The 22,150-nt window shown below is 33.6% G+C and overlaps 1 protein-coding gene across 2 annotated transcripts in view; it reads left to right on the top strand.

The window, feature by feature from the left end:
- Positions 1 to 21,594, top strand: part of LOC145296078 (uncharacterized) — an 86,879-nt gene extending 65,285 nt beyond the window's left edge. For both annotated transcript variants that reach the window (XM_080142214.1, XM_080142215.1), the window contains exons 4-9: positions 6,070 to 6,155; positions 8,603 to 8,801; positions 12,654 to 12,788; positions 16,242 to 16,271; positions 17,738 to 17,833; positions 20,076 to 21,594. In XM_080142214.1, the coding sequence (XP_079998340.1) occupies positions 6,070 to 6,155; positions 8,603 to 8,801; positions 12,654 to 12,788; positions 16,242 to 16,271; positions 17,738 to 17,833; positions 20,076 to 20,218 (689 nt within the window). In that variant the 3' untranslated portion in view covers positions 20,219 to 21,594. The remainder of the gene's footprint in view (positions 1 to 6,069; positions 6,156 to 8,602; positions 8,802 to 12,653; positions 12,789 to 16,241; positions 16,272 to 17,737; positions 17,834 to 20,075) is intronic.
- The last annotated feature ends 556 nt before the right edge of the window (positions 21,595 to 22,150 follow it).

Below are 22,150 nucleotides of genomic sequence, written 5' to 3'. Positions count from 1 at the left end.
CTTCTTATTATTATTATTATTATTCTCATTCTTCTTATTCTTCTTCTTCTTCTTCTTATTATTATTATTATTATTATTATTTTCATTCTTCTTATTCTTCTTCTTCTCCTTCTTCTTATTATTATTATTATTTTCATTCTTCTTATTCTTCTTCTTATTATTATTATTATTATTCTCATTCTTCTTCTTATTATTATTATTCTCATTCTTCTTATTCTTATTATTATCATTATTATTATTATTATTATTATTATTATTCTCATTCTTCTTCTTCTTATTATTATTATTATTATTCTCATTCTTCTTATTCTTCTTCTTCTTCTTATTATTATTTTTATTATTTTCATTCTTCTTATTCTTCTTCTTCTTCTTATTATTATTATTATTATTATTTTCATTCTTCTTATTCTTCTTCTTCTTATTATTATTATTATTCTCATTCTTCTTATTCTTCTTCTTATTATTATTATTATTATTCTCATTCTTCTTATTCTTCTTCTTCTTCTTATTATTATTATTCTCTCACTCACTTGGAGTTCTCTCACAGGCCGTCAGCAGCAATCACTCGCTGGCAATAACCTGTGGTGTTCCATGGAATCTGAGTGATAAGTCTCCCCAGCTCTCCAGTGCTCTCCACCTTTCAATAACCAGCGCATTATCACAACAGTTGCTTACCTTTGATCTTTTGTTTACAATGGCCATTGTTATTCTCTGGGTTTTGGGTGGCAGTTTTCTCTGCTCTCTTCAAATGGAAGTCTGGTTAGTGCTCTTCCTCCTTGATCCTTCTTGGCCCTTCACAACTCTGATTTTTTAATTAATTTTTTTAGGCGCATTTGGAGGAAGGGGTATAGTTGTCTGTCGTTAGACAAGTTTTTTTCTAAATTTTCTTATGTTAGCTAATCTGCCTGCGATTTAAGACATCTATACTTCTGCAATAGTTTGTCAAAAGCAGTATACATAGACAAAGTTGAAGTAGCAGTACACATGAAAAAATTTAAATGGCTTAAAATATTTCAATATTGGTATATATAGAAAAAAAGCTTGATAAGCTAAGAAAGAATCTTTTTTAATTTTTTAAATCCAATTAAAATCAAGGAAGTTATGACTATTTTTATGACCTGCATGTTTGGATATTTCCCCCTCTTTAAGACCATATGCGTTTTGTTACATTTTTTTGCACTACTTTTTCAGTAAAAATGCTATATCTTTGTTAAAACACAAGACTAAGCAATGAAATGTGCCATATAAGTGTATTTTTGTGCAAGGAATTTGAATATGCTACTGAAAATCTCCAGAATAAAATGGTTTCCAAATAATCTGCAGTAAATGCACATAAATATGCTACGATTGCTTAAAAATGCCATGTATTCATTAAAAGAAAAGAAGTTAGAGAACTCAAAGTTTAGTTGTAATGCATTTTATGTGCCAAAAACTGAAATCGAAATCTAGGATTGGTTAAAAATGAATATATTGCAATATTTCTTTGGTATTATTGTAGATTAATACCTTCTGTTACCCCTCCCCATCTGACCACCTCTCCAAAATATGTGATTTTTTTTTTTTTTTTTTTTTTTTTTACATGAGTGTCACCACTTATCAAGGCCCAGAGGCCACTCGAGGATAAGGATTAATAGGTATACATTAGTCATTGTGATTTTAGCATAGTAAACAGTGGGAATTTTGTAACTTGGATTACTTAGGGGGACGATTCAATTAGAACTTGTTCACATTGGACTTTTTCTTTTTTTTTTTTTTTTACATAGGTATCAACACATTATCAAGGCCAAGATGCCACTCAAGGATAAGGGTTAAAGAGTGTACAGTAGAGATTGGACAATATAATAATCATTAGTAATGAAAATTTGTTAAATTTGATAACTTATATGGAACGGCTCATCAAGAACTTATTTACGTTAGACTTGAAGACAACCATATTGTAGTCAGCCGGAAAGCAGGAAAACGGAAGACAATTCCACAGGCGTGCAGTTCTAATAAAAAAGCTTTGTTCATGGAATCTACGTTTAGGTTTAGGCACAGATAAAGAGTGGGGGGAATTATTGATAGTGTTTACAGCTAGACGAGTGTTTCTTGTGAAAGTTTTGCGAGGGGGGACCATAGATTGAAGCTCAGTCGAACACTTTCCATGAAAATAACGATACATCAGAGACAAACTCGCAACATCTCTTCTGTGAGATAGAGGTTGCAAGGAAGAGAAAAGGACATCTCCTACGAGGCTACGAAGTCTATTTTGAACTCTATCAAGGCAGAACAAGTCCTTTCTAGCAGCTCCTGCCCAGATGTGGCAACAGTATTCCATCCTTGGACGTACCTGACTCTTATATAGATAGAGAATTGCATCAGCAGTGAGATATCTACTGGATCGATAGAAAGATCCAACCATTTTTCCAGCGGCCTTGGCAACAGATTTGATGTACGTGTTCCATTTAAGATCAGGAGTAATAATCAAGCCCAGAAGCTTGTCAAAACTTGAGGCCTCCTGAAGACGAGAGCCATTCATTTCAATTGATGCCAGATGTGGATCAGAATGTTGATGATGTAAAGAGAGAAGCTTGGTTTTAGATGCACAATAAAAGTAACCAGCCACTCCTTTCCCCATTGTACTACATGCTCAAGATCAGAGGAGAGAGAATTGGAGAGAACTTGGTCGTTTACTGTCTTAGATGTGCTACCATAAATGGTAGTGTCGGCAGCATAAATGTCTACGAATGATGTAAGGATGTGATTTGGAAGATCATTAATGTAGATCAGGAAGAGTTGGGCGCAGGATGGACCCCTGAGGGACACCGGCATTAGAAAATTGCATGTCAACAACTTGGAAAACTTTAATAAAAAATAAACAAAAATTATTTTAGAATTTAATGTAAAATAATATCCCATTTTGAATCATTCGAGCGCTTTAGGGCAGTTACTCCCCCCCCCTATTTTTTTCCTATGATAGATAAATCTTGGGTGTTTTTTTTTTTCTAAAAGGCGATTATGCATGGTTTTAAGATGGTATTTGTGCAATTATGAGAAGGTAGGGAGGTTGCCACTCTGACTTTGGGTTAATAATAGAGCTAAGGAAAATTATGTGTGAACATCCTGAAGACTTGATAGAAACAAAACAAAACAATTTTAGAATTTAGAGTGGGGATTTGTTTCACATAAATGTAAAATAATTCACCGTTTCAAGACGATCCTAGCGTTTTAAGCCAGTTGACCAATTTATTTTTTTTTTGTGGGGGGGGGGGAGATTAATCATGTGCACTTTTCTTCAAACGTTTTTATGCTTTTTTTTACGTTTATATGAGCTCACAGGGGAAGTTTGTTTAGTGGGGAGCTCTGCCACTTGTACTTGCGTTATTGTTAAGGCTAAAGGTTTTAGGAGGAGGCTTGCCACTCGTACCTGGGATTAGACATAGAATTAAGCAGTTTTTTTGGGTTTTTTTTTTTTAAGAGGGTGTTTGATACCCATTGTGAAACTTTACAAGAATTATGACAAACAGACAAAAATAAATGTTATTTAAAAAAGTGACGTCCCTCTAACAGAAAACATGATGCTTGGAAAAATATCAAGTATTTAAATTCTATTTAAATATAAAAAAGAAACAAGTTTTTGCTAAAGCTGACAAATTGTTAAAAAATTTGAATTAATGTTATTTTGATTTTTAATTACATTTCATGTCTTTTCCTACCATTGTTATTTTTTAAATGAGCACCTCCTACAAATATTTAAATATTGATTATTTTTTTATTTTCTTTTTTTAATAATCGGGTAGATTAGTTTCCATTCGATAATAATTCACTGAAAACATTTTTTAAGGGACGAAAATTAGAAGTGTGTTACCGTTCGTAATCGTACACGTGAACCAAAACATTTCACATTTTCGCTTGTTAAAATATTTTAAAATTTACTACTACCCAATTTTTTAAAATATGAATATGGTTGATAACAAAATAGCTCTAACATGTAAGAATTTTTTTATAACCAGATTTTCAATTAAAAAAAAAAAATCGATTTGGAATAAAAATAAATAACAAAAACAAACGTCTGTTTACGCCATATTATCACTGCTGCTGCTGATACAGATACTATCACTAATACTACAGAAGTCTTGATTCAAATTCATAACGATTTTTTCGGATATTATGTTTTTAAATTGCTACTTACCACTAGAGAAAACACTGTCCAATCATCTTTTTAACGAATAAACATAGTAAAAAGATTGTTTTATTTAATAGTGAGTGCTCGAAGAAATTTTTTTTCAAAATTTTCAATACTCACCATTTTGAAATCTTTTTTTTTTAGCACAAGAAAAAACCGAGTGGTCAAATGAATTTCAGACACAAAATTATTAAAAATGACATCTCTTTTAGCTAATTTCCAAATTTCATTAAAAAATTCTTTACAGAAACACGGTACGAATGTTTAGAAATCAAGAGGGGTCGTTACAAAAACTTACCGAAAATGCCATTTTATGATGTTCACATTTTTTTCACTTTATTTGCTGAAAACTCTAAAAATATATAATGTATGTTATTATTTATTAATTCATTTGAAAATATATTTATTTCTGAACAAAACGGTGGTATTTTGAAGACTTAAAGTGCTTTGGTTTTTAAAATATGACTATTTTAGCAGAAACCCCTTGAAATCTGTAATTATCCAAAGCGTTTTAACGGCTATGTGTATTGCTAGTTAAAGAAAGAAACCTGGCTTAATAAGGATGATTTCTAAACATTTTTTTTAAGTAGATACTTAGATATATATATATATATATATATATATATATATATATATATATATATTACTCAAGCAAAAGGGAGAACATAGAAGCATTTGACATAGAATCTAAGCATGGAATTAACCCTCTTTGGGAGATGGACTCATAGATCTTGTCTGATTATTTACACAAAACTGTTGAAACTTTCATTTCTTTGTTAACCGCAATTCTGTGACATTAGGCACACACCAACCAACCTTTCTATGTTTTCTGTATTTTGACCTGAATTGACTTTTCTTCCTGTTCCCTGTGTGTGAACTCGTTTATCTCTCGAGACCCTCGTGCCATACCCTGTCAAAAGCCTTAGATATATCTAGAGCTACCGCTCTACCCTCCCCCGCTTTGTCCAGTGAATGGTATATACGTTCAGAGATTACAGTTAGGATGTCTGCTGTGGAACGGGCTTGTCTAAATCGATATTGTTGGTCAGTCAGAAGTTTATTTAATGTCGAATCCAGTTATTTTGGAAAACAGATTTTATGCTTAAAGTTTTTTATATCTTCAAATATTTATTTGTAGAGTTTGGTTTGATTGTTTTGTTTTATGGCATATCAACCCTTTTTAGGTTATTTAATACCAAATGCAGTTATTTTGGAAATAGTATTCATATTGCATCCAGTTGTTTTGTAGAAGGCTTTTATTCTTCAAGCTCTTTGTATCTTCAATCGTTAGTTTGTAGTGTTTGGTTTGGTTGTTTTATAGTGGATTTTATCGTTTTTGATCCCTGCCCTGCAGAACATGAATGAGTTTTGCCATGGGAGAGGGAAAAGGGTTACGGTATTAATGTTTGGTACATTTTAAGTAAGGAAACCAATCAGGAAGAGGTGGAGAAAGAAAGGGGAAATGGGAAGATGGATTATTGTTTTTGGTTTTGGTTTTGCAGAACATAATTAAGTTTTGCAAAAGGAAGTAGAAAGACAAAAAGCATCAATGTTAGGTGCATTTATCTCAGGAAACCAATATCTTAAAACTGCCTGATCTGATAGTACCAGAGAGAAAGACAGAGAGATAGGAGCTTTAATAGAAATATGTAAGACCTTTGTCTCAGGCAATTCCGAGTAGCCCTGCTAGTGTTTTATACATTTCAAAACATATGCGAAAGTGATAAAAATAGGCTTGAGAGAATGAGGAATAAATTAAAAAAAAAAAAAAAAATGGTCACAGATAGTTTAGTCTGGAATTTTTTTTAAAGCTGTCCAATACATACCAGCATGTAAAGCATCACTTAAACCGAATATGTTGCTGATAATATTTTTTTTTGTCTTTTTTATTTGTTTTAATTCAGGTATGAGTTTGCACACTGCTCAAATGAAATTCGATCTGTTTTTATTTGTTGAAATGGTTCACAAAGATAACGAAGTAACAATTGCAGTAAGTTTTTTTTTTTTTTTTTTTTTTTCTTTTACAACTAACATGGTTAGCCGGCATTGCCTGGAGGCCTGGACAATAAAATAGAGTTCTTTTTACCTTTCTCTATCCTCCTCTTTCTATCACCTACCTATCCTCTCATATATTTTTTTATATATCACCCTGTCTCTCTCTTTTTATATAATCCTGTCTCTTTCTTTCTATATCACTCTGTCTCTCTCTCTCTCTTTTTCTATCCCACTGTCTCTCTCTTTTTCTATCCCACTGTTTCCCTCTCTCTTTTTCTATCCCACTGTTTCCCTCTCTCTCTTTCTATCCTACTGCCTCTTTTTCTATCCCACTGCCTCCCTTTCTCTTTTTCTATCCCACTGTCTCCCTCCCTCTTTGGTCCTAGATATGACCTTAAACTATATCCAGTGGTGAGGCCCCAGCTTGTGGGCTTTGGGGAGTGTGGAGCCACCCTTTAATTACCATTGCTCCCAGGTCCACTCTGACCCGGAGTGGTAGTACCTGTTAGGGTTCCAACTATGGGTTAAATAGAGACCAACGTGAAAACAACAAATATATTCTATTAAAATAATTTTTTCTTCAAAATCTTTGGATTCGGCATTAAATAACCCGAAAAGGGTTGATATGCCGTAAAGCAAAAACAACCAAACCAAACCCTCCCTCTTTTTCTGTTCCATCGTCTCTCTCTTTTTCTATCACCCTGTGTATTTCTTTCTCTCTCTCTCTCTCTCGATCAGCCAGCATCTTTCACTCTTTCAGTCTCTTTCTCTCTCTCATTTATCCCATATATATATATATATAGTGGAAATGGTAATTGATAAAAACTGAAGAAAGTGCTCAATACTGTTGTAGAGCAAATATGCGTTTTATTTTTTATTACCGCATCTTTCTGTTAAGTTACATTATTGTTTCAGCTTTTGGTCAAGATCAAAGTGTAGTATCTGTTCTTCAGATGCTGCACTTCCATTTCTTGTTCTCTTTCGGTGGAGGAGAAATCCTTCACGACTGAGACAATTTTTATTTTTGTACCTTTTCTCCACGTTAAAAAACGACCCTGGTGTCTAACTCTGTCCCGTGGGGAGGCATAGTAAATAGGTACATTATTGTTTCAGCTACTCAGCCGTTTTTTTTTGGCCGTCTGTAGCTTCCTCAGACTTTTACAGAAATGTTCGCTATTTTGGGGTGAAAGAGTGAATGAGGTCGGGGGGTGCGAGGAGGGTGGAGGAAAGAGAGGAAGGGAACAAGGGGGGAAGGTGGGAGGGGCGCTTGGTATGTTGATAATGTTTTAGTTTTGGGGTTTAAGGAACTTGTGGGGGAGGGTCTGGGAAGTTCATTTCTGGTGTGGCTGAGGGCATAGGGATGAGGGGAAGGGGAATATGTGGGGGTGGGAGGAGAGGGGGTTACTTTAAAATTCGAGTCTTAATGTTAAAATTTTTATGCTTCTCGTCTATGGTAGGAGAAATGATATATAGAGAACTGGGGAAAATGATGAAGGCAGATATAGGGAAGATGATTTTTTTATTTAGTAAAAAACCCATATAATATATGCAAACTTAAAAATACACTTGTGGGTGGAGGATCTATAGGTTTTAGTTTTTGCTGATAGTTTAAAATCAATAAATGTTTATCATTTTATAATAAATGTTGCAATGGAAAATTTAAATTTTGAGCAAAAGAAAAAAAAAATACTTGTTTTTAACATTGGAATATAGGCATGAACTTTTTTTCAGTACTTGTTTTTTTATTTCCAATTCCGATTAATGGTCCCAACAATTGGGCTGTTTTAATGTTGGTAATGTTTAAATGCCAAGGTCAGAAGAATGCGAGTAAATTCTGTATAGGCAGCAAAAGATTTTCTTTTGTCTTGTTATAAGTTAATAAATGTGTTAATAGCTGTTTCTATAACTGTTCCTATTAAAGGCAGTAATAACTTTTCCCAGTAAATACATTAATAAATATTCCTATAACTGTTCCTATTTAATGCATTGATAACCTTTTTATAACTGTTTCTATTAAAGATATTGATGACTATTCTTATAACTGTTCTTATTAAATGTATTAATACCTGTTTCCATTCGATGCAGTAATAACTCTTCTTATTAGATACAGTATTAAGTATTCCTCTAATTGTTCCTATTAAATGCATTGATAACCGTTCATATAACTATTCCTATTAAATGCATTGATAACCGTTCATATAACTATTCCTATCATATGCAGTAATAAGTATTCCTCTAACTGTTCCTATTAAAAGCATTAATAACTCTTTTTCTAACTGTTTCTATCAAAGACATTGATTACTGTTCCTATAACTGTTCTTATTAAATGCAGTAATAACTGCTTCTGTTAGATGCAGTAATAACTATTCCTATAACTGTTCATATTAAATGCATTGTTCCTTTAAAATGCAGCAATAATTTCTATTATTTTATGCATTACAGTTAACAGCCAAACTACGTGTCACTATGGGCAAAGTCGTACATTGGCCTGATACTTCAAAATACCAAGTAATTCCTGTGAAGACATTTCCCGTTCCACCATGTCCGCCAGGTGAAAATAGGAATACAACGCCACAACCACATTTCCCATCGTGTGTCGCCCCACCTCTTGTGCCTTCGACAACTATCAAGCCAATGTCAAGTTAAGTAACTGAAGATTATACTTTGTCAGCAGTTTATAACAATTGTTTATGTTATGATGCCTCCATTCAGTCTCGAGAGACAATGGATACCCCCTGTAAGGGCAGCTGCACGTGTAATTGTGAGGCAAGGGTTACATTGTTCCTGAATCGGCACTGCTTGAGTCCGGTGGCAAGGAGAAGTGCTAGATGACTAGAAACAATGCCAAGATAAGCGGAGAGCACATACAGCACCTGGAATTCCCAAATGGTCACCCACTTTAGTACTGACCAGGTTCAATGTTGCTTAACTTTGGTGATCTAATGGGAACTGGTGTGTGAGTGTGATTATTCCATACATTTCAGATATGAAATATTCATAAAATATAAACTCCTTCTGGGAGGTGGCTGTATCGAAGTGGATAGTGACATGAACTGACAACCCGAGCGTGCCGAGTTCAAGTCCTGTTGGTTCCATAGCAACACGTTATTTCACTATGGATGTTGGCAACCTTCAGATGGTCCCTTCCATGAGTATGTGATTCTAGAAAGAATTGAGTAAACCAATAGTGATAACAAAATGTGTCCTTTTTTTGTAAAACTTTCGTAACAAGAACTTGTCTTTCTACCACCGCTGTGAACAACTTTCCTTTTTTCCTCCATGTGCCTAACCTCCAACTAAGTTTCTTTCCAAGAACATCCCATATGTAAGACATGTTACTACGAGAATGCTTCTCTGAAGGCTATAACATTATCGTTTTGAAATCTAATATCAATAAAATCTTGCTATAAACCTGACCTATTCGGTATAATGGTTAAAATTTTCACTAATGGGCTGGAAGACCTGGGTTCAATCCTCAGATGAGTCCTACTAAAGTCTCAAAAAATATTACTTGATGCCCCTTGTGAAACACTTGGTATTATAAGGTGAAGATCAAGGGTAAGTGGAGTAATCCTGGAAAAAGAGTGACGTTCTCCACTATATCATGGTGCAACAGTTAATGTAAAGAGAGCCTTAACGTCACCCTCGACCACTTTACATTTTTACTATAAACTATCCTCATAAGTCATTAATGCTTATCCTTGAGTGGCTTCTTTTTTTTTTAAGAGAAAAGTTACCACTTATCAAGGCCTGGAGGTCACTCAAGGATAAGGGTTAACAAATGTATGGTAATCAATGGGACAATATCGTAGTAATCATTTTGTGGAAATTTGGTGAAATAGATTACTTAAGGGGATGGCTCATCAAGAACTTGTTCACATTGGACTTGAAGGCGACCATATTGTAGTCAGTTGGAAAGCAGGAAAACGGAAGTGAATTCTAAAGGCATGTAATTCTAAGAAAAAAGCTTTGTTAATGGAATCTACATTTAGGTTTAGGCATAGATAAAGAGCGGGAGAAATTATTGATAGTGGTTTCAGCTAGATGAGTGTTTTTTTTTGCCTTGATAAGTGGTGATGCATCAGTAAGGAAAAGAAGGCAAAGCCAACAGGAATCAAGCCGATTAAATGTCATACCATCTTGATTTATACAGAAAGAACTAAAATAAATCAGACCCACAGTATTAATGCTGGGGTCCATCCTGGGCCCAACTCTTCCTGATCTACATCAATGATCTCCCAAAACACATACTTAAATCATTCATTGGCATCTATGCTGATGACACGACCATCTATAGCAACACATCAAAGGCTGTAAATGACAAAGTTCTCTCTGATTTTCTCTCCTCTGATCTTGAGCGCATGGTACAGTGGGGGAAGAGGTGGCTGGTTACTTTTAATGCATCTAAAACCAAGCTTCTATCTTTACATCATCAACGCTCTGATCCCCATCTGGCATCAATTGAAATGGATGGCTCTCATCTTGGGGAGGCTCCATGTTTTGACAAGCTTTTGGGTTTGACCTTTACTCCTGATCTGAAATGGAACACGTACATCAAGTCTGTTGCCCAGGTCACTGGGAAAATGGTGAGATCCTTCTACCGCTCCAGAAGATATCTCACTGCTGATGCAATTCTCTATCTGTATAAAAGCCAAGTACGTCCAAGGATGGAGTACTGCTGCCACATCTGGGCTGGAGCTGCTAAAAACAGCCAATCCTGCCTTGACAGAGTACAAAATAGACTTTGTAGCTTAGTGGGAGATGCCCTTTTCTCTTCCCTGCAACCTCTCTCCCACAGAAGAGACGTTGCGAGCCTGTCTTTGTTTTATCGTTATTTTCATGGCAAGTGCTTGTCCGCGCTCCAATCTCTGGTTCCCCCTTGCCAATCTTTCACGAAAAACACCCGTCTAGCTGAAACCACTGTCAGTAATTTTCCCCACTCTTTATCCGTGCCTAAATCAAAACGTAGATTCCATGAACAAAGCTTCTTTCTTAGAAGTGCACGCCTGTGGAACTCTCTTCTGTTTGTCTGTTTCCCACCTGACTAAAACTTGGATGTTTTCAAGTCCAACATAAACAAATTCCTGATGAATCGCCTCCTTAAGTAAGACACTATCAAATCTCCAATACTAACGATTACTACGATACTATCCCATTTATTACTGTACATGCAATAATCCTTATCCCCGAGTGGCTTCCGGGTCTTGATAAGTGGTGACTTTCATGTAAAAAACCCCCAAAAACTCCTTTTCATGAAATCAAAATTATTTTTATCGGATTTGTAATGAATATAATTAAATGAAATCATAAACCTTGTTTTTTTGTTTGCTAAAATTTTTTTTTTCCTATTGGACTAAAATGAATTTCTTTTTAAAATATATTTTCAGTTGAAACGAATATGTATTATTTTGATTATTCCAATTACTGTAACCATATGCTGTGCTGCATATTTTGCTGCCGCATATCAATGGCAGACGTGGAGGTGTTAGATGCATGCCCAAAGGAAAAGGGTTGAGAGGGCACAGAGAGATGAAAATATCTCTGACCAGAGTCAGACCACCCAAAAGATATTCTCTTTGAAAACATAATGGGAAAGTCATGCTAGGATTGGTCTTTGTGGAGAAAGTAATTTTCTTATATGGGCATCAGAAAATAAATAGAAACCATCTCAATGTTATCTTCTGGTCAACCTTTGAGTATTCAAAATAGGGACTACCAACAAAAGGCCAGAACTAGTCCAGGGTGAAGAGACAGAGGAAGAGGAGTAAGAGTCAAAATTGGTGTTGAACATTGGAGAGAAAACAGCTGGTTTTTAAGAGAGCTACGAGGCAGTTGAGCCAATTTGCTTCTCCACGTCAGGCAGCTCAGTCAGGGACTACGTTAATGGGTCTTATGTGTTTTGGTCTGGTTATCACTTATAACTGAATTTTATATAGTGCTTTATCTGTTACATCATGGATTCTTGGCTTACAGTAAAATTCGGTTATAAGTGACACTCTTCTGGAGGTTGAAGGTTCAATCCTCAGTGTGGGCAATACGAAAAATACAATTGCGAATTAAGATTTCTACTTGGTCATGGCTGACGGAACGAGAACATGCTACACAAAATAAAGAGTTCCGTTCAAAATTCTTTGCAGATTCCCAAGTTTGACAGAAAGATTCTTGAGTTTGACAGAAGGATTCTCGAGTTTTACAAGATAAACCTGAAGAAGGCCAGAGGTTATGTTGGCTTAAACATTGTGAAAATGACACTCAAGATGAGAACAGTAGTCTGAAGAATTCAAATTATCAATCCTCATCTCAAAAGATACACCTGAAGAAGGTTGGAGGTTACATTGGCCGAAACGTTGTGAAAATGACACTCAAGATGAAAACAGTAGTCCGAATAATCGAAATAATACAAAGTATCAATCCTCATCTAAAAAATTCCACAGCATTTTTTGTTGTTGTCATAGATTAACTTCATATATATATATATATGTTTTGTTTATAGAAACTTATGGAAAACATTGTGACCCAACAAAAGTGTATCAATGTGGTAAAAATGAGATGTGTACCTACAAGAATATATGTTCTTGCGCAAGTGGAATGGTTGTCAACCAGTTCTCGGGATATTGTGATCATCCAGGTAAAATCTTTGCAATCAAGGAAAATGATTTTTGCTTTATTCCATTGATGACTATTAGCGTAAGGATGTGTAATGTGGGTTATATTTAGTTTAATTTAGTTTTACGAAAAGGATAATAAAAGAAACTAGCAGGACCTATGGAAATTCCACAGGGGACTCATTCATACGTAATATATTGATGTTGGCATTCTGTAGATGTTCAGCATGAATGGAGACGCTCTGATATTATTGTAGCTCTTTTGTTAAAACTGCAAAAGTATTTATCTAAGCTAGCATGAACGCCCGGCAAAGCCTGATCATAAAGTATGCTTAAATATGATATTTTTAATTTTTGCAGATTTCGTATATATTATTATAGAGTTAATGTTATATCAATTTTTATATATTATAAAGTTGCGATTTCAAAAATAAAAAAAATATATCCATATGCCTTGAGTGCATTAACTTAAATCAAAACCGAAATAAAAACTTATGAAAAAAGTATATATATATATATATATATATATATATATATATATATATATAGGAAATTTATTACTGTGAGTCCAGAATGAGTTTACATATTGTTTCAGCTAGAGGAAGATCCTCAAAAAGAAGAGGAAATATCCAACTAGCATCGTCAGAATTCAACGATGCTAGTTGGATATTTCCTCTTCTTTTTGAGGATCTTCCTCTAGCTGAAACAATATGTAAACTCATTCTGGACTCACAGTAATAAATTTCCTATATACTGCTCTGGCTACACATTGCACACTCTAGTCCGGTTTTTTCACCACTGGTAAATATATATATATAAACTCGAGTTCCTTCAACCATAATCGAAACCAAAACTTATGAAGAATTCTTAATAAAATTATTTATAAAAAAAAATAGATTACTGCAATGCCATCAGTTATAATCGAAACCAATACCAAAACTTATGAAGAATTCTTGGTAAAATTATTTATGACGAGAAATGGAAGTATATAACAATTAAATGACCCATATGTAAGCGTGACACAGAAAATAACGCACACGCTATCATACTAATATATAGATTACTCACAAAAGCAACAGTGCACCTCTTTGGAATGTCATATTTGAGTATTGTGGAAAGAAAAATAGGTAAAAAAACTTATGTTTGTAGTTTCCTTAGGGATTGCTTTCTTAGTCTCACACTGTTTGCAACAGAGAGATGAAACTTTTAGGTCATCATGAATGCATAAGTTCAGGCATCATAACAATGCAATTATTAATCCTTATTTTGAAAATTCAGAAACATTTTATTTGTTTTCATGTATGATTTTTAAAATGTGCGAAAAAAAAAAAAGTTGAAAACTAAAATCATTTTACTGCATCCTGGGCAACACTGGGAAAGGACAGCTAGTTATATACCATGACCTGACGTTGCCCGGGATTGAATGATGATCAACAAATGTTTAACACTCCCATATTTTTATTGTTATCGAAATCAGTGAAATCGCCTATTTTTCAACCAAATCAATTTAATAAGGAATCCATCGCAGTGCACCAGGAGGAAACTTATATGCCTCTTGTAGTGGCATAGTCCACAATGCATTGTAGTCTACATTGCACTGTAGAGAACCTACTGTTGATTTTATAAAATTATTTTTTACATATATAATTGCTTGAATTAAAGTTTAAAATACAAAAGACAAGTATCATGGTTCAATTGTGCTCTTAACAGAAACATTAGTTTTGAATGTGCCCCTGTCATATCAAATAACCTGCTGTTTATTCAGTATGTCAAGCTTTTCGGCTTGTGTGGTAATAAAACTTCTCAAATGCACTTCTGTTAGACTGTATAAGATGTTAACTTTGGTCAAAATCGTCTGTTCCTTCTTTCATCAGATTTTTTTGATTATTGATACTTTCTGATACAAAACCTATCTAAGAACACTACCAAGCACATAAAATATCTTTGTGTAAAATTTCATGAAAATCGGCCCAACAGTTTTCGAGTCCATAGGGAACGAACACAGATATACACAGTTCCTTTTATATAATAACAAGATTGGGTGCCTGGCATTGCCCGAGTGTTTGTAGGTGTGTGTTGAGCAAAAAAAAAAGAAAAGCAGTAGTAGGCAGGCAGGCTCAAACTCGCAATGCAAAGTCGGAAAAGAAATTGAAAGAAAATCTGATGTCTTACCGCTACACCATGACGTGACCGGGAGTTTAAAGCGTTCAAATTTAGCAATGTCAATCAAAAAGATGACTTGCAGAAATGGCGTTGCTTTTAAGCCTCCCATGAAGGTCGTTTTTAATGTGGGGGAAAACCAGCTCCCCCAAAAACGGGGGCACTCTGGCAGTATCCAAATAAATAGTAATTGTCTCAGTATGAAGGGTTTCCCCTACATTGACCAAGGACCAATTACAGAACAGATACTACCTGGCCGGAAGGCCAAGTGCCAGGCGGTTGCGTTTCAATATTTTTGCTTTATTTATATGAAAAAGACAAACAAACACTCAAAACAACGGCACGGAGGGAAGTTTTTAAAATTCAATCAAAAAAGATAGAGACGATGTCCATTTGCAAATCTGAGATATTTCATTCTAGGAAGTATAAGAAAACTTCTCCTAAAATCAAACTGACGCGAGAACCCCCCCCCCCCCAGCCAAAAAGGCTTTTGCAGACATACACAAACGCTCACACCCATTTTGCCTTTTCTATATTAGACTAGCGGGGGGTGCCCGGCATTGCCTGGGTGTTTGAAGGTGTGTGTGCTCACCCGGGTGTTTGTGTCGGGAGGGGGGGGGGAGGGTAAAATTAAAAAAAAAAAAGTTTTGGTAAGTAAAGGATCGAACCCGCACCTTTGAGGCAAAGTTGGAAATTAAAGTGTGAAAAAAAATGTGCGACATTAACCACTGGGCCACCACGAAATATTAACGGAAACACGTTTGAATTTATTTAAGTATTTAGAATTGGCAGGTGCCCGTTTTAATGAGTTAATGAGGTCAACTTTGACTGCGGGATAGTATTTTATTTACTGCGGGAATACTTTTTTTATTTTTTGTTTCCCCAAGATGTTGGGGGGGGCAGCTCCCCATAACAAGGGGATTGTCCAAATTGAATAGCAATTGTCTGATATAAGGAGAAAAAAAAATAAAAAAGGTGATAGTAATCGGGCGGAGGGAATCAAAACAACTAGAGGTGTAAAAGAAAAAGTGGTAGTTGGAAAGCAGGCTTGAACCCGTAACGCGAAGGAGGAAAAAAAAACCAACCCTTATGTCTTAGTCAATGTCTCTATGGCACGACCGAAATCACGAACGTCAGAATTAAGCATAGTCAATTGAAAAGGGAACAATGACTTTCTAAAATGCCAACGCAAAAATCAACCCCTCCTTGTACAAAACAGCCGAGTTTAGGGTGAAGGAATTAATGTTTTGGGCCAATTTTTCGATTTTTATTATCCGAAGATTCAAGGTTTAAAACGATATTTGTTTTATTTGTAGGCGCTTCACCCAACTATAACATGACATCAGGTAAGCTCATTTTTTACTTACTTGTGTTATATAGTCGTCTATATAACAACTGTATATACTTTTATTGTCCATATTTATACCATGTGTCGTTTCTAGTGTTTTGAATGCACGTATGCGTCAATACACGTGATCATCTATATCAGGGGTCACCAAACTACAGCTCGTGACGTCAGTTCATTCGGCCCACTGATCATACTTGAATTTGCTTGATAAAATGTATGGAACACAAAACTTTGTAATAAAATTTCAATTTGAATATTATGTTTAGAATACCAGGAGATTTTCATGCTTGTGGATATCTGCTGATTGCTTTGTTCTTTAAATTTGGCATTTCATTTCTCCCAGCCATAGCTTCACCAGTAACCCCTAAATTGTCTGCTTTAATTGTGTTTCAACAGGATTTTTGGTCGCGTTTCTAATCCAATGTCTTTTTCACTTTCACATTCCGTTTTCTTCACCCTTCATTATAGCTACTATAAATGTTTCGCAAATCTATGGTTGTGTTCAAGTCTAACGTAAATAAGTTCTTGATGAGCCGTTCCATATAAGTTATCAAATTTAACAAATTTTCATTACTAATGATTATTATATTGTCCAATTTCTACTGTACACACTTTAACCCTTATCCTTGAGTGGCCTCTTGGCCTTGATAATGTGTTGATGCCTATGAAAAAAAAAAAAAAAAAGAAAAAGTCCAATGTGAACAAGTTCTAATTGAATCGTCCCCCTAAGTAATCCAAGTTACAAAATTCCCACTGTTTACTATGCTAAAATCACAATGACTAATGTATACCAATTAACTCTTATCCTCGAGTGGCCTCTGGGCCTTGATAAGCGGTGACACCCTTGTAAAAAAAAAAAAAAAAAAATCTCATTAACCTTTTTTTGCTGCTTAGTTTGTAAGATTCGGATACGTGTACATGTATGTCTGGGGGTAACTATCTTTTTGCTGTTGTCGCTTTTTTTGATAACATTTTAGTAAATAAACGTGTTGGTTGCTTTTGGTTTTGTTCATTGCACGCACACCAACCATGATTAACAAGGAATGCTAAACTTAGTTTTTCCGTCCATTTTTTTTACCCAGAGTTTTCGTTCTGGCTTGCAAGCATTGAATAGAACGATTATGCCGCCCACGTTCGTCATTCTTTCAGTTATCCAACCCGCAGTAAAAAAAAAAAAAGTTTGGTGACCGCTGATCTAGTGTGTATGTTAGTTGTGGGTGCGTTTGACTGTCTACGCATGTACATTTACACATATAGATACAGTTCCAATATAATAATTTCTTGATTAATATTTTAAAAATAAAAATAAAAAATAAATAAAGCATTTCACTGATACAATCTCTTAAACCACAGTTTATGCCTGACTTGTTTGGAGGTGAGTGGGGTCACGCTGTAATCGCCTTATTGTGTAGAAAAAGCATGTATATTCTTTTTTTTTTAATATTTTATTTTTCTTTGTTACAGTTGCTCCAACTACAATAAAAAATGCCATAACCAATTCTTCGGACATTTCTGGAACTCCTGCTCCCCAAACTTCAATGGAAACAACTAAAAAAAGCTGTATGTTTTTATTTCTGTTTTTTACATTATCGTTTTGTGGCCGGAAGTATTTTCTTTAAGACCTGTTAGATTGATACCATATTCATAAGGAATGAAATTGTTTCAAAAGAAAGGAATGCGACAGAAATATTTAAAACCCGGCGCTGAGTGAGTCGATTGTTATTTTTCTCTCTATATATCTCTCTCTCTCATATATGAAAACAACTACAAAAACCAAAACACAAAAAGGATATCTTTCCATTTTGGAGTTAAAAGCAGACGACAGGGTGTGAACTGTTTATTTCTTTTGCGCGGAAATTCTCTCTTGAATCTATTTCAAGTTTGTTTGTTCATCCAGTTACACATTCTCTTTTACTTTCGTTACAATATATTTTTATATATGTAAATAAAATTGTGTTAATTTTTCCATTGGCCTCGGTATTGTTACTTGGATGTGTTTTTCCTGTCTTGTGTTTATAAATGTCTTTCGAGAAAATGGATATATCCCTCCCATACCTAAAAACCCGGGAAAACTAATTTCTTTTAAATAATTTTTTTTATATTTTGTGTTACGACTTTTACCCCTAGACATTCCGGGTCGTAACATACATTATCGTTTTGTGGCCGGAAGTATTTTCTTCAAGACCTGTTAAATTGATACCATATTCATAAATACATTTTTTTTTTTTTTTAATGAAATACTGTTGAACATCTGGCTATATTGAACATTTCAACTCTGTTATGGCTGCCGGAGGTTATGTTGCATATTTCGACTGGTGTAAGCACAAAAACAATATGCTGTTTTATTTTTGCTGGTTCGAGTTTGGTGGATGTTTAATTTTAATTTTTAAATTTGCTTGACATGCACATGTTAATTATATTTTTTTTTATTTGTCTCCCTACGAGGGCAAAATTAGACACAGGGTCGATTTTTTATGTGGAAAATCCAGTTCTTAAGAAAGGGCAGTCTCGATTGAGACAAAAATTAAAATTATCTTAATATAAAAAGATTTCTCCTTCATTGACCGAGTACAGAATAGACTAAGTATAGCATTAGAACAGATACTACATCTTGGTTATTGTTGTATTTCAACTTAAAAGGGGAGTCCAGATTGGAATAAAAATTAAAATTGCCTTACTCTAGGACAGAAAAGTTGAAGTGAATTATTAAAATAAATACTACATTTTGCAATATTTGCACAAAACATAAAAATTTACATTTGGACAATCAGACACAAGGCCATTCAAAAATGTAAAGAAAATGGGTGTTGTTCGTCATCTTTGGTCGCAATTACTGAAAATGTCCATCCTATTCTTAAGAATCATCAGTCACTGTAATACCACATTTACTCCAGGGCCCATCTTAAGATTTTCCAAATTGTTAAAAATTTTATTGCTCATGAATATGAGTTAATATGAATTAATTTCATTGGAAAGAAAAGTAGAGTGGGGGAAAACAAAAAAATGATTTCAACTCTGTCTAAATAATACATTGCCCACTGTTTTAAAAAAAAAAAATTTTTTTAACCAAAAACAAGCATGCCAATCTTTAAGTGGGAGTAGGACGTAAGTGGTAGAGATAAGAAAAATGGTCAAGAAGTAGCCATACAAGCCTTATAACATTATTTTGTAAATATTACATTTCTGATTATTGCTGGATTTGCACAAATGTTGCTATAAAAAGATGACGCGGCTTGGATCCTTTTTTTCAAGGTTCATATCTGGGGTAGAGTTAGCAAAAATTTCAGCGGTCACCTACAAGAATTTCTCTGGCGTTGTTGTATAAAAGACAATATATTCAACAATATTCTTTATATTTATTTTGGGGTTTAATTTGTTGCATAAAGATTTAAAAATTTTAATGTGTCTCAATTTTTTGGATTTTATTGCTTGGTAATTAATTTTGTTAATTAATATTTATAAAATGAAACAAAAACTGAGAATTTCTTAATTAATGTTTTAAAAATAAAAATTTTAAAAAATCTATCTGCTACTAGATGAGAATGGGCTGAGTGGGGTCTCAACATTCACTGCCATACAATATAACTCTTCTACCATAGCTGCCATGATGTAAGAGAGGGACAGCGCGTGATACTCTTAGAAGTAACAGCTCACAAAATTATGCCTATGCTGGTGACACCTTATCTTCTTTTATATGTAATGCTGATGGCTTAAGTTTCATTTTCTTTAGTTTTTTTAATTCATTTTATTCATTTTTTTTATTTTTATTTATTTGTTTTTTTTTTTGTTTTTTGTTTTTCAGCTACTGGTTTGATCACTGGGCTGGCAGTTGGTGCTGTGGCCATTCTGGGAATTGTCATCTTAGTTTCATTTCTTGTTTGGAGATCTCGAAAAGCGCGGTTTGATCATATGCCTTTGGTTGAAAATGAAGATGCATGCATCTAAATTTTGTGATACAAGTTTTGACAGGTCGATAACATTTGCATAAATTATGCCATTATCTGTAATGACCACTGCAATAGATAATATTACTACATACTTTTTAGACTAGTATTTTTTGTTTATATTTTAGACTTATTTTACATTGTAGGTTTTATTTCACATTCTAGGTTTTATTTTACGTTAAAACTTTAGACATTTTTGTAGACTTTAGATTTTTCTTACCTTCATATAGACTTGAAATTTTTAGTCTTTATTTCTGTTGATTAGACAAATACAAACAGAATACTTTTTAAGTATGAAGTATATTTAAAGTCTAAAAATAGACTTTAAACTTCTTATAAGCTTTACACTTATTTTATAGACTTTAGACTATTTTAGTCCATTTTTAAAGATGACTTTTTAGTCTATACTTGTGTAAACTGAAAGAATGCAAAGAGAATATTTTTTTGAAAAATTTAATTATATTCAAAGTCTAAAAATTACATTATAATAGGTTATACTTTTCTATAACTTACTATAACTACTTTCTGTTTAAACACTCATTTTTGTTTTCGCCATAATTATCTCAAGTCAGAATATTTTTTTGAAAAATTTAATTATATTCAAAGTCTAAAAATTACATTATAATAGGTTATACTTTTCTATAACTTACTATAACTACTTTCTGTTTAAACACTCATTTTTGTTTTTGCCATTATTATCTCAAGTCAGAATATTTTTTATATGAAACGTAAATTATTTTAAAATCTGTAACTTAATTGCTGAACTGTGCTTGATTTAAAAAACTTCGACTTTCTATCTTTCTTTTTTTTTTTTTTTTTTTTTTTGTTTTTTTAAATTACAAAAAAATTATTTGGAAGAAATTTTTTTGTTCAACCAAATAAATTTTGGGGGATTTAACGGAGAAGACAACAAATGAGTACGGATTTCTGATATATAATATGCTATAAAGAAATGTTACCACAGCCAATAAAAGTTAAGTCTTTATCTTTCCCTTCCTAACAGACGACTTAAATCAAAATAACCAAATTAAATTAAACCAATAAATAAAATCCAAAAAAATAATTAATCACATGTAAAAAGGCAACAACAAAAAAAAAACTCTTTAGCAACAACCAAATTGTTCCTGACGACTGTTAACGATTGAAAGTACTAAGAAAAGCACTGACAAAGAATCACTCGGCAACCGAATACACAACTTACCAACTGAAATGAGAAAATGCTCAGCAGATCGAGAAAATAAGCAGAAACATAAAGAAGAAAGAAAACTCTGATGTATTTAATCAGATATGCATTTATATATATATATATATATATATAACAAAGAATTAATACACTTTAAGAAAAGTTAAAAACATATTTCATTTTCAAAAAGAAAACACAAATTAAGTGGATTGTCCTTAATCCATGGAATTTCAAAAGAAATACTTTCCTTCTCATCAGAGGGTAGGAATTAGCAAAATGCTGAATCAGATTTTGTTTGCAAAGTATTTAATAAAACTACATGTAAGCCATAGAGCATAGTGAAGCAGAGGGAATGGGGAAAAAAAAAAAGAAAAATGATTTCACATGAATGGAGTGAAGAGTAGAATATCCAATGACAGTAAAATCCAAGAAAAGTTGGTAAAAGTCAGGTATCCAGAAGTAAAAATCCAAAGGAATTGCGTTACTGGAAGATATTTTGATGTCATCCAAAAGGCAAAATTCCGTGAGATATACCTCAAGAGTATATATTTCTCATAATCCTAAGAATTGAAATAATGAAAAATAAAACTTACAATATTTATTAAAATTCATCAAATGTTAAAACAAGGAACATGAAAAGATGTTTTTCTTAATCCATGGAGTTTCAAAAATAAGTTCTTTTCATCAGAAGAAATAACTAGTAAAATAGTATTTAAAAACACAAAAAAATTACTAGTTTGCATAAATTTG

This window comes from Euprymna scolopes, chromosome 16 (genome assembly GCF_053919585.1).
Source record: "Euprymna scolopes isolate OS-2025 chromosome 16, ASM5391958v1, whole genome shotgun sequence".
NCBI classification, from domain to species: Eukaryota; Metazoa; Mollusca; class Cephalopoda; order Sepiida; family Sepiolidae; genus Euprymna; species Euprymna scolopes.
Note: the sequence above shows the minus strand (reverse complement) of the source record. Positions and strands in the feature narration are given on the sequence as shown.